Source organism: Lissotriton vulgaris, chromosome 8, assembly GCF_964263255.1.
Source record: "Lissotriton vulgaris chromosome 8, aLisVul1.2, whole genome shotgun sequence".
NCBI classification, from domain to species: domain Eukaryota; kingdom Metazoa; phylum Chordata; class Amphibia; order Caudata; family Salamandridae; genus Lissotriton; species Lissotriton vulgaris.
Window position 1 is genome coordinate 1,278,643,981 of NC_141696.1, and position 13,708 is coordinate 1,278,657,688.

At 48.0% G+C, this 13,708-nt stretch overlaps 1 protein-coding gene across 2 annotated transcripts in view; it reads left to right on the plus strand.

Moving 5' to 3' along the window:
- The window catches only part of SKA3 (spindle and kinetochore associated complex subunit 3), a 627,619-nt gene that overhangs the window by 68,405 nt on the left and 545,506 nt on the right, over positions 1–13,708 (plus strand). For both annotated transcript variants that reach the window (XM_086935202.1, XM_086935203.1), the window contains exon 3: positions 13,048–13,121. In XM_086935202.1, the coding sequence (XP_086791328.1) occupies positions 13,048–13,121 (74 nt within the window). The remainder of the gene's footprint in view (positions 1–13,047; positions 13,122–13,708) is intronic.

Genomic DNA, 13,708 nt, shown 5'->3' on the forward strand with positions numbered 1-13,708 from the left:
AACAGGATGAATCCTGTGATGAAGCATGCCACCAAGGGGTGGAAGAGGCAAGGTTAAACTAAAGGATGAACCTAGAGGCCAAGTGGCGTGAGAAGTGGGTAACTGATAACATGGACCTATGTGAGTATGGATAGAAGGCAGGCTCATTGTTCATCCTGGAAGTCCAGGGATGACGGGTCCCAAAATCATATTCGAGAATTAATAATCAATGCCCAGGGAGACATTTCAAATAAGGAAGACGAGATAAAGGCTCTCCTGGTCTCGCTTTTTTCAGAATTATACAATGAGGAAATCTGGCCAGAGGAGGGAACTTTAAAGCATTGGCTCGATACGGTGGATCTCCCAGTTCTTTCAAGTGATGGCAGGAAGATAATAAAAGCTGAGATCACCGAGAGTGAAATTAGAGCGCAAATAAAACATTTAAAAAGCGGGAAGGCAGCAGGCCATGACTCATTGCCAGGAGAGCTATATAAGACAATTGCCAATGAAATAGCCCCAGATATGGTAGTACTGTTTAATTCTATATAAGAGGGAGGAACAAAGTCCAGCTTCATGGATGAAAGCTATAATTACTTTGATTCTTAAGCCTGCAAAGGATCCGAAGAGTGCGGATTCATATCGGCCCATCTCCCTGCTAAATGTCGATTTATAAAATCTGTGCTGGCATTGTAGCAGGGAGATTGGTCTAGGTAGCCCCCCAACTAATTCATTTTTTTTTTTAAACAAATTTTATTGGGTTTTGTTTCCTACACCATACAAAATCAATTACATTTCCCATGCTTTCTTACGCCCCCAATATAGGCCCCCTTGGTTACATTTTCAATAACAAGCTAGGATGCGAGCAAGATCAAATATACGGAACCTCAAAGGATGAACCCCAACACTCCCTTCTAGTTTCTTAAGGAACTCCCCTATAAACCCTCCCGCCTCCCCAGATCCCCATCATTGATATTTACAATCAGCACTAGTCGTAGTATCCTGTGTGCACAGGAGTTGGCAGGTAATGTTTTGTATGATGTGCCTGTCATGTCTCGGGGATATTCTCCAACTGCGTTGCTATTCCACTATTTCATCTTGTATACCATAGTCTTGCAGAGATTGCACTAATGTGTCCCACGCCTGGGCTGCTTCTAAGGCCTTTTCATTGCGTTGCCTCCACCCAGTTTGGAATCTTAACACACTTTCGCCTCCGGCCCATTTAAGGAATTAATTCCTCCACCTAGTACTATTGGGTACTGCTGTCGCTTTTCAGTGCTTTGTGATTTCACGTTTTGCCAATATGAGTCCCATATCTACGAATTTATTTGTGATCTTATTCTTGGGAGTATGGGGGAACCAGGGCAGGACACCTACGGCTAAATCAAATTCCAGGCTCCTTTCCGTTATCGCGTTCAGAGTGTCTCCCACCTCCTTCCTGTAAGGAACTAACATAGGGCACGTCCATAGCATATGATCTAATTCTGCCCCAATCGTCGTGCATCTGGGGCACGCTGCAGAATCTATTTCAAAGTATTTTTTGATCTTTCCTGGTGTCAGGTAGGCCAGGTGGAGGATATAAAAATGTACGAGCTGGAATCTTGCATTGCGCGTGCTCTTCCAGGCCCTCCGCATTAATTGTGCCCACACCGCCTCAGGAATATCCTTCCCTATGTCAGCTTCCCATTTTCCCTTCAGCGTTGCCAGAGGTGACAGCCCTTTATTGAGCATTCTGGAGTAGAGGCAGGTGACCACCTTAAAGGTGCCCGCCGCCATCATAGTATAATGGCAAGCCATCGTTGTTCTTGGCTCCACCAAACCCTCTCTCCAATGTTTCTGTATTGCTCGCGTTAGTTCTGCATGCAGCAGGAAACCCCCTCTAGGTAGATCGAAGCTCTCTAGGAGTGTCGCGTATGGCAGTAGTTCTCCGTTTTCATACAGGTCCCCCAGCATTTGAACTCCTGCCTCTTCCCAATCTCGCAGCTGCGACCAATCGCCACCATGTGGTAGGGCTGTCCGCATCCCTATTGGGATTTCGGGGGCATATGGGTGTAGTACGCCCGCCCTTCGCTGCGACCGATTCCAACACAACCGGATAGTTTTTTCTTCCTGCGTCAGATCCCTAAGGCCCAATCTCTGCTGTAGCGCTATGAAAGAAAGAACATGGCGAGGTATGCCTAGGCCTCTTCTATGCTCCGGACCTCTAAATTCTCGCACTATTTCCTGCGTGTAGATCTGCAGTTGAGCTGCCAAGTAGTATAGTTCGAAATCAGGAACCGCCAGTCCCCCCTCCGTTTTAGGTCTTAACGTGTTTAGTGCTATCCTCCGGTGCCCCGCCCCTAAAGGAAGGACACTATCATGGACTTTAGAAGGCAGAAGGTTTTGGTGGGTATCAATACTGGCAGTGTCCTGAAGTAATATAGGAGCCGTGGAAGCGCCACCATTTTCAGTAGTGCTATTCGGCCCGCCACTGACAGCGGGAGAGTAGCCCAAAAGGCCATGCTACCCTTCAATGCCCGTAGTCCGCGTCCGATATTACCCTCCAGCAGGTCGGCTGGCGTATGGTAAATGTATACACCCAAATATTTCAAGCAACTGGGTTCCCATCGCACCTCTCCGGTCGTGAGGGGTTGGAACTCCCCCCGACGCATTGGGAACAGACACGTCTTGGACCAGTTCACCTTCAGGCGGGATAGTTCTCCAAAGCTCGTTAGTAGGTTTACGGCCCTCACCATTGCCTCGCCGGCATCTTCAAGAAAGAGCAGGAGGTTATCTGCATATAGCGATATATATTGTCGCCTACCCCACTTTATAATCCCCCATAGTGGTTTCCCGTCCGGGTTGACATCGCATGGGGTTCCATTGCCAACGCAAACAACAGGGGAGATAGTGAGCATCCCTGCCTCGTGCCCCTTTCCACCGGGTATTGAGGCGATATCAACGTGCCCGTTTTCACTCTGGCCACTGCTGAAGTATACAGCACCGTCGTCCACTTCAGGTAATCTTCCCCCTCTCCGAAGCGTCTCAGCACTTTATAGAGATACTCCCATTCCAGGCTATCCAATGCCTTCTCCATGTCTACCGATAATGTCATTGGCTGCCGAGCCCCGGGATGGTCTCCCTCCAGTATTCGCATCAATCGCCGTATGTTCGTGACCGTATTAGGCGTTGGTATGAAACCAGCTTGGTCCTCATGGACCAGCAATGTTATGTGTTGTCACAGGCAAAACGCCAGGATGCTGCTTAATATTTTATAATCAGTGGTGAGCATCGACAGTGGTCTTTATGATGCAGTGTCTCCGCTCTCCCTCCCTGGCTTCACTAAAGGTATTATCAATGCTTCGCCCATGGATTGTGGTAATCGCCCCAACAGTTTTGCTTCTTTGTAGACTTCGAGCAGTCTGGGCGCTAGAAGGTCAGTGTACTTTCCATAAAATTCTATGGGAAGCCTGTCTAGACCCGGGGTTTTGTTGTGCGCCATACGTTTTATGGCACTCTGTATTTCCCCTAGCTCTATCTCCTTGCCAAGCTCTTTCGCCTGGTCGTGGTCCAATTCTGGAAAACAGAGCCCTTCCAGGAAAACATCTGTGTCTGGATTACCGGTCGCTAATGTGCTTTTATACAGGGTTTCATAGTAGCTCGTAAAGCAATTTGAAATCTCAGCCTGGGTGTAAACCTCGTCTCCGTTCACTGCGCGCATGGTCACTATGGGGGACTCTCTTTTTGGGGGGTTGGCAAGCCAAGCCAACAGGGTCCCTGCTTTGTCCTCTTCTGCGTGGGTCCTCGGGGTATCCGCTTTATAATCGAAACCGCGCAGGCGCTCTGTTTCCGCTGCAACTGCTTCTTTCGCCTCGCTAACCCTTCCTTGCAGCTCAGGGTGACCAAGTCTTAGGAGTTATGCCTCGCGGAGCTTCTTATCAGCCCATTCCAGGTCATCCAGGAGAACTTTCCGCACCCCTATATGTTTCCCTATACAAAACCCTCTGATGACTACCTTGAAGACATCCCATTCCGTCGCCCTTGCCTCAGTCGTGCCAGCATTGACGTCAAAGTATTGTGTGATCCGCTCTTCCAGCGCATCATGAAAAAGGGGGTCTTCCAGTGCTTCCGGGCGCAGTCTCCAAGTAGGGACAATGGAGACGGTAGGGAGCCACTGCATAGCGATTAATAAAGGATTATGGTCTGACACTGTTCTCGACAGATATTCAGTTCGTACGATCGCCGGCATTAACATTGGGGAGCATAGCACCGCATCTAACCTCACATGAAGCTCGTGCATACCGGAAAAGTAGGAGTAATCTCGGCCTTGCGGATGTTGTGTGCGCCAGGCATCTATGAGGCCCCATCTCGTTTGCCATTCTAATCTACCCTTGGCCGTGCGGTGTGTCGGAGAGTCCGCCAAAGGGGAGTGTGACCTATCAAGAGAGACGTCCAGTACAGAGTTAAAGTTGCCACCCATTAATAACGGCCCTACGAGAAAGTGTGCCAAGGATCCGGATAATGTAGCTAGAAAGGACAACTGGTTAATGTTGGACGCATATATACTACATAAGGCAATGTCCTTACCCCGTAACCTTCCTGCTATTGCTACAAACCTTCCCTCTGGGTCAATGATCTGCTTGGTTAATTGGAATGGGACCCCGGCTCTAATCCAAATTAAAGCGGCCCTGGCAAATGCTGAGTATGTGGTGTTATATACCTGACCCCTCCACCTGCGCTGCAATGCCAGTCCTTCAGCCTTCGTTAAGTGTGTCTCTTGGAGTAATGCAACCTGCACTCCCCAACGTACCAAGTAAGCGTGGATCTTGTGGCATCTCGTCATGTCATGGTATGAAGCCCCCTCACATTCCAGGTTATACATCTCAAGTTAGCTGAATCACCCAGTGTCCCACAGTGTCCTGTGCATTCCATTTAATCCCATCCACCCCTTAGGAGCTCTAAGTGTGGAAGTACGTCTACATCGATGATGAGCCCTCCCTGTAACACCCCAAAACAGTCCCAACTCCACCCCCCCCCACACCCCCCCCCAGAACAGGACCTAGTAACCTCCATCTAGTTCCCATCCAAACTCTCCCAAAGATCAACATTTGACTAAACAACAGTAGTTACTGTGGGTGCACCTTAAGGGCGGTAAGGGAGGGTTGGCCGCCCAGTCCCCAAGCTCCTCACTGATCGGTCGAGCCCCAAGTAAGCAACATCTCAATGACCACCCACCTCCCATCCACATCCAGCAACTCCCACCCATAGCCACAGCAAGCAGTTCACCCCAGTCTTTCTGTCGAACTCATACAGCTCACCGGGTGCTTCTATCCTTCGTCCAGCATTCCCTCCGCTGTCGCCGGGGTGACCACAGGTAAGGGCACACTGTCTGTTTCCGAGTGCTCAGTGTCTGATTGGTCATCACCTTTTTCCGACACCACATCTTCCTGTGAAGGAGAGGCCTGCGTTCCTGATAGGGCGGACACCACCTCTAGGACTCCTAGTTGCTCCGCAGTTGTTTCAGATTGTGAAGGCCTCCTCAGTCCCTTCTGTCTATTACGGATCCGTCGCGACTTTCGTTGAGGTAATCCTTCTGAGCCCCATCCTGGTCTTTGTTCGAGGGCGTCCTTACCGGACTTGTATAGTTCTAGCCAAGCACAGGCATCATCTGGAGTATCGAAGAACCTAGTTGTGCCATCCACAATTACTCGGAGTCTTGCTGGAAAGAGTAGGGAATATTGTAGACCCTCGGCTCTTAGTTCTCTCTTAACTGCCTGGAAAGAGGTTCGTCGGCGCTGTGTTTCGTAGGTGTAATCAGGGAAGATATTAACCTTGCTGTTCTCCACCTGATAGGGACCGTCCACTCGTGCATTTTGGAGCAGCAGATCTCTGTCCTGATAATGCAATAGCCGGGTTACCACCGGGCGCGGGGCGGCCTTGCTACGGCGGCTTAGACGGGACTCTATGCGCCCGCTCCAGTGTGTAGAAGGTGGAGAGACCTTCCGGCGCCACCACCGTCTGGAGCCAGTCCTCGAGATAGCGTACCATATCTTGCCCCTCCACTTTCTCTGGTAGGCCCACTATTCGGATGTTGTTCTGGCGATTGCGCCCTTCGGCCTCCTCCGCTCTCCTTTCCAGCGCATCTATGCGGTCCAGTACATTTGTCATAGTGATTGTGAGGTCCTTATGTGCCGGTTCAAGGGTTTGAACTGTGTCCTCTATCAACTTGACCCTATCGGACAGTTTTCCATGATCAGCTCTCAGTAGGCCCAGTCCTGTGGCCACTTGCGCTATATCCTGCTGAAGGGCTGCGCGGGTATCTGCTATCGCGGTCAGAATTTTGTCCAGCTGAAGGTGTAGTTGTGTGTCCCGTGGTTGTTCGGGGTCCGATGGTTCCCCCTTATCCGGTGCCTCAGTGTCCGACGTTGGCTGAGCCCCACTTTTGTTCCCTTTAGGTTTCCCCATGGTGGGAGTGTACTACCTGCTCCGTCGCAGGTGGTGAGGAGTATGTAGTTCAGAATCGAAAAGATCTGCGCGGGCCACCGCTCCGAAGTCTTCACCCCAGCCACTGTTCGAGTTGCAATCCAGGCGTGTCGCGTGCAGGGGTCCTCAGCAGCAACACGGGGGAGCCTCCCCAGACGATAGTCGTCAGGGCCACAGTCCTGAGGTTATCAGCTTCAGCAGTTCAAAGTGGGGCCATCCGTTTCTCGATAGTGTCCCGGTCCGCCAACTTCAGAACAGCTTTGGCGTTATGCTACAAGTTTTCTGCCGTTCGCTGCGGGTTCAACGGTTGGGCGGATATCAACGCAGCGACCGTCGCAGGTCAATTGTACTTCAGGGCACGCGTCGTATCTCTCCCAGCTCATCGGTCCTCCATCTCCTGCCGCAAACGCCAGCAGGGCCACTTTCTGCAACCACGTTCCGCTCGCCCACCTCTCAGCTTCTCAGGAGTGGCTCAGAGAGCGGGGGCCCAAGAACAGATCAGGAAGGGAACACTCGAGTGCGTCATGTAGCATCATAAGACACTTCCAGTTTAATCATAGGTGCTCACTCACTGCGTTGCGATCGCTGTTCAGACCTTCACTGCTCCGCCATGGAGGGGCGACCGTTCTAAAGTTTTCGGCAACCTCCGCCCCGGCCTGCTGTTCGCTACAACCTAGGCTCTCTAAGGCAGTCCTCATTCATCTCCATTCAATGCTTGGCCTGGTCTCGGACCACCGTCATGAGTTCTCGCCGCACCCCCACCGGTCACCTCTAGTGCGGTGTTTCGCCGTTTTGTCTCTCCTCCGCTCGGTTGTAGCTCCCTGTGCGGCACTCTATTCGGCTCCGGTGGATATGGACTGCGTCCTCTAGGGTGCTGAATGGGTTTTCCCCTATTGTGGGTCCGGGGGGGGTAACCAGCGGGATCACCGCTCGACATCTGGGCCCCAGCGCTTCGGGTAGTGTTGTGGCCCGCTCCTGCCAACATTCATGTGTTGGGCCTCCAGGGCGTCCAACCTCAGGCCACTTTAGCGCCGCGGAGCCCCACCGGGCTCGTCCCCGTGGAAAGTCAAGGCTGGCAAGCAGAGGTCTTGGGGGCCCAACGAGGCCCGAGTAGCGTTCCGCAGCACTGTCTCCCCCAGTTATAAGCCTCAATTGCAGCCGCAACGGGAAGCAGGCCTCGATTCCTCCTGGGAGCTCCCGAGATGTTCTTCGCGCTCTGGGTCGGCCAAGGTGGTCGTGGAGGGAGGGCGGCCCACGGCCCCTACCTCCTACGCAGTCAGCAGGGCGCGATATTCTCTGGCCTCTACCTTGGTCGTCTGACGTTGGTATGGTCTGCTCCGAGAGGCCCAGCAGGCGGTGGCACTGTGCTCAATGGGTTCCCAGGAAGTGGGCTCGATCGCACAGCTTCAGGAACAGCAGCCCGCTATGTAACGGTGCGGCTCTCTGCAGCAGGCCGATCAATCACCTCGCGCATTCCGTATGCACGGTTCCTCCGAGCACGAATCGCCCCACAGATGGTGTCTCTCGGCTCCGGTGGTGTTAACAGAGCTCCCGGGTGACCCGCAGGACCGCCTGTGACCACGGCCGCTCGGAGCCCTAGATCTTCTTCTCAGTCGCCATTTTGTCCACTCCGTCCGAGTCACCCCAGGGAATGCGCCGGCTATCGTTCCCAGGCCTACGGGGTCACAGGAGCAGCGCTCCTCAGCTCCGACGCAGGGGAACCCCTTCCCCCGACTTTCAAAGGGAGACAGGGGTCTCTAGAGGTGTTTCATCAGGATAACCGGATAAATGGGGGCTCGATCCTGGATCTCAGCGCTCAGGCGACCTCCTCCACGCCCCCCCCCCCCCCCCCCCAACTAATTCATGTCAACCAGAAAGGTTTTATCCCTAAGAGACAGTGCCAGGAATTGACCCTGTCCTTGATCGGGATTATTGATCTAGCAACCACTTGATCATTTCTCTTGGCAGTATTCTCTATAGATGCCGCCAAGGCATTTGACCGCGTCTGTTGGGTTGTTTTTTAGGGGCGGTCTTGTAATCCATAGACTTCGATGTGTGTGGTATATTACGGCTATAAAAAAACTATATCAAGGGCCTACTGCTAAGATTTTGGTAAATGGAGCCTTGACAGAGTTTTTTAAGATCACCAGAGGTACGAGGCAGGGATGTCCCTTGTCTCCCTCCTCTTTGATATTTACATTGAACCCCTAGCCCAGCTTTTGCGGAAAGATGAGCAGATCATCCCCATTCCCTCACTATGCTCCTGTAGCAAAATAGCCCTATTCGCGGACGACCTTATAATTTATCCCTCTGACCCAGCTATAACGATACCAAGGATGGAACAGTTAACTAAGGAATTCAGGGATATCTCTGCATATTCTTCTAAACACTACTAAAACCGAGGTGTTGGTTTGGAATTTAGATAGTTGGGAAGGTAGAGGGTGTGAGGAGATGAAATATCTAGGGATCAATATAGTTAAACAGATTAGTGATAGCCCTGCCCGGAATTTAGTCAGAGTGGCAAAAGAGATGAACAGAGCCCCGACTAGATGGAAAAATCTCCTGCTTACTATCTATGGGAGGGTGAACTTGATAAAAATGTCTATCCTCCCCAAATTAACATATATATTAAACAGTATCCCGCTAAAATTCCCCAAAGAAATTATATATAAAATACAAGGGAAAATAACTAGTTTCATCTGGGCCTCTCGAGGAATATGTCTTTCATGGAAGAAGCTAAGAAGACTGCTCCATGTGGGTGGTCTAGCCCTGCCGGATCTTAAAATATATTGTATCCAATTAAACAAAGTTTTGAACACTTATAGGGGACCCTGACTCAACCACCTGGGGCTCAAAATTACGGGAAATGACAAATTACTTCGGGACAGCTTTTTTGTATAAATTTGGGGCTCAGAAATTTTTCAAAAAAGTAAGACTAAAAGTATTAAAGGCATCCTTGAATTTAGGGTTTACAATGTGGAGGATGCTTTATATAGGATACTTCTCGGAATTAGCTCCGATCTGGGATTCCCCTGGCCTAAAAGATGGCTTTACGCTACCGCTGAAGCAAGCCTGGTTGATCAAGTGTAGTGAAATTTTATCTGAAGGCGAACTGGTCCCCTGGGAAGTATTGAAAGCCAAGACTGATAATAGATTATCTACATTCAAATATGTTCAGCTAACTTCATGGCTCTCCACAATACCTCGAGAGCCACGGTCGTTATGGGACTTCGAAAATGATATTCAAGATACAAGAGCAAAGAATAAAGTAGTCTCCAAGTGGTATATGCAACTGGTGGATGCGGAGGGAAGGAAATTAGAGCCCCCACACACTATCTGGCAGGATACACTCCAGGTAGAGGACTTGCAATCTCTCTGGAAGAACTCCCTAAAAGCACTATACTTTTTAGTTACACCAGCAAATTTCAAAAGGCATCACTTTTTTACAGTAAATAGATTGTGTTGGACACTACAAAAAATAGCCACGTTTGTGTCTCAGCCGATCCCTAGTTGAAACAGATGTAAAACACCAAAAGCCAATGATATTCATATTTTTTTACATGCCCAGAAATAGAGCAATATTGGAAGATTGTGGAATCTACCATTCATATCTTGGAGATACCATTAACATTGACAGTAACTCTTGTGCTCTTCAGGGTGAATCATGATTTGCAAACAAGGCTTGACATTAAACAAAGGGGGTTGTTATTTTACTTGTTACTGGCCAGATGAGAGATATGTAAATACTGGACAGATTCTGTAGCCCGCACCCTAATGGCTGGGTGAAAGTGGCCAGGTGGACACGTAGAACAGCTATAGATGGTAATCTATTAAGGACTAGGGATCTGTGGCAGGTGTTAGCAGATTGGTCAAGCTAGCCACGTGGAGATGCCTGTCTTCTCTAATTTTTCTCTTCCTGCCGAGTCCTATGATTATATCAGAACATGGTGGAGGTGTCTATCCTTCGGGATGAAAGAACCTTTTTAAGGGTTTGGATGAGAAAAGGCAAGGGTCCATACGATATAAGGGCGCCAGAAAATGGTCCTTGACTTGTAAGATGCCATGCTGACATGAGGACAAAAAAAAGGGCAACTCTGCTGGTTGAGGGTTATATAATAAAGACTAGAGTTTTCTCCCTATCCCGTGGAGAGTTAGCATAATGAGTACAGACAGGCTCTTTTTTTCCTGAAGACCTACATACAATCAACATGCATCAACTTCAGTGATATACACTGCAGGTTTCAGTAGCACCACAGCATGAGAGAAGAATAACCAAAATAACAGATTGGAGTTTGTCACTCTCAGACGCAAACTCGAAACTGGAGTTACTTGCACTCCTAAGGATAAACTTGTTACACAGGATGGAGTTACTTACACTCTTGAGGATAAACTCGGTACACAAGTTGGAGTTACTTGCACTCCTAAGGATGCACTCAGAACACAGGTTAAAGTTATGTGCATTCCCAGGGATAAACTCGGAACAAAGGTTGGAGTTAATTGCACTCCCACACTTGGAACTACGGTTGGGGTACAAGGTTCATGCATATTTCAGACTCTGAAATGCTTTCTCTAGGTACTACTGATCATCAGAGAAACACAAAGCTCAAGTCTTTAATCCTTGCACGACAGCAGTTCTAGCGCCTAGATTGAAGGAAGGGTCTGGAGTATAAACACACAACAAGCACCCCAGTAAACCATAGAGTAGGTATGGAGGACAAGTATATCCTCTTTGAAGACTTAGATACTTGGTCCTGCTTACTACTATTGGAGAATGAATGCACACTAACTTGATATCAAGTACTTAGCCAAGTTCTTCCACTTGACTGTAGTTGAAGAAGATCTTGAGAGTTGCGGGAAGGGCCCAAAGTACCTGTGCAGGAGGGAGAGAGGAGGAATAAATCAAGGAAGCTGGAGCCACGGGAACCATCGGTTCATATGGACTTCAAGGACACTGGAGCACTTCTCAGTTCTGGCTGGATTCTTCAGATGAGTGGGAAGGGTTCCCCAGGTAGTGAGGCCTAGCCACAGTTTGGGAATGGGCAGGGTTTATATACCCACTTGAAAGCTCTGCGGATGTAGCTAGGTCATGTGTGGCACATTGCCATCTGGAAGGTTCTCCAACCATGGAGAAAAAACGTGTTAGTACACTCTTTTACCTTACAGAAAAGGAAGGTGCAACTTGATGATCAGAACCAAATAACGGGAAACAAATGTATCGTTTTCGTGTGAATGTGCATAATGGAAAACAACATCAAGGCCACAGTAACAGTGGAAGCAAGGCTTGCCTTTGGCTCACGGGTTTCTAGGGTAAGCTTGCAGGGATTCAATGGAAAACCACTCCAAGGTCCTAGTAACAGCGGGTGCAGATAACCTAATGGTTCACAAGTTCTGGGGGAAGCTGCATGGATTCAAGCATAATGGATTTGCTGGTTTTGGGAAACACTTGCAAATACTTAAGGGTTTAGGGGAACTTCAGTCATGGTAACATAGCGTGCCATAAGGCGACACAGGGGTAATACAATGTTAGCCCTGCGTGCTAGCCGACTGCGCAGGAGGCACAGAAAAAGGTTGTGACAAGAAGGGCGCAAGAGGGAATTGTTACACCTGAGAGGGTGAATTTAGAAGTAAATTAAAATGTGTTTTAAGTTGGCTTTAGTAGGCCGGAAATTAATTTGCTTGGCTTCAGCATGGTTGCACTGACAGTTCAAAGAAGCGCGGCTTTTAGAAATTTGGTGTGGGCATGTTTTCAATCTTTCTTTTTCCTTTCTGTGCCTTATTCATATTTTAAGCTGCTATTGTTTAGTAATGCAATGTCACTTACACTTGTATGTAGATTAAAAGTTCCTTTTGAATAATCATTTTCGGATGGTTTCTGAAGTGAGCTTATTTTATTTAATCTAATTTCTAAATTATGATTTGTTTTTACAACTGTCTTTATTAGTGCACTTATTAATGTCACTTCACACCATGCAAAAGGCTTGCTTCTCTACTGCTGAAAACCTTTTTAACATGCTGTTTTTGGAATGTTTACCAGCTAGCTTTTACTTCGAGTACAGACTTCATATTAGTACGTTTATTGACTCTGTACTTCAGTTTTTCATGATTATCTCTTTCCTTAAATGCTGAGCAGTTCCTATGACAATTTATTTGGCTTGTGTTTGGTCTGGCTATTAAATAGAATAGGGCCCCGCTTCTATTGCCTATGCTAATTCACATTTGTTGGTATTTTGACTATTTTGAAAATTAATTTCGTTAACCATTTGCCTTTTTGCCTTCTTTGACAATGTAACATTTTAAATAAACCTTCATGTTTTGCTCTTGTGTGAATTTGCCAGTGAGTATTTTCGTGTGTTGATTTTCCTGTGTGGGATTATGGACTTTCTTGTAAATTTATGCCTAGGGCTTTGTCATTTGTGATTCACAGACGGACCCGATCCATCAATCTGTCCTTTTCGTAGTAAAAAAGCACAGACATGTCAAGGAAGCCAGGGTGCAACTGTTGCTTTTTCATAAGAAGCCACAATTTCTCCTATAATGAACTGCACAATTAGTTTAAAGGCTTGATTTCTGTAGATTGATTTTCATTTTCATAAATCTCGCCCACTCTAGATTCTGAGGATTATGAAGACAAACATCCTATGAAAGTTTTACATGAATTGAACTCTGAAATTAGAACTTTAAAGGTAATATTCTTCATCGCATTTGAATGAGAAATATGAGACTTCATCTTTTGCAAATTGTTATGCAGGAAAGTCCTTGATGTTTGTAGACCTATGTCTACCAGTAAGTTTTTCTCTACATTTGGGCCGTCTTCCTCGTAGGAAGTATACATGAAGCACAGTTTTTCCTTCATTAAAGTAGTAAACAATCAGAAGTGCAGGTACAGTCTTAACCCTGCCTATACCAATGTCACACCCCACTCACCGTCCATATTACATGCGTGAGACTGGGCCCGCGTTTGCTCCGTGTGAGTGGACACTGCACTTTTTCAGTAATAATCTCAAATACCATTGGAGCAGTAAGGGTTTCCCCTGCCCACTAGGCTCATCACACAGCTGTCTTTCTGTGTAAGTCAAAGCTGACCAGGTTTAAGAAATGCAGTTCTAGTCAGCTGTAAAACACAGGATATGGTTGTGTGCTGGGGGTCTTAATAGCTCACAAGTGTTTGTTTCCCTTGTGGTTTCCTTTCAGTGCAACATCTTAAACAAGCACTGGCGTTGCCAATAGGTCTCGCAGTAGGAAAGTTGGAGCTATTGGTTTTGTAAATGAC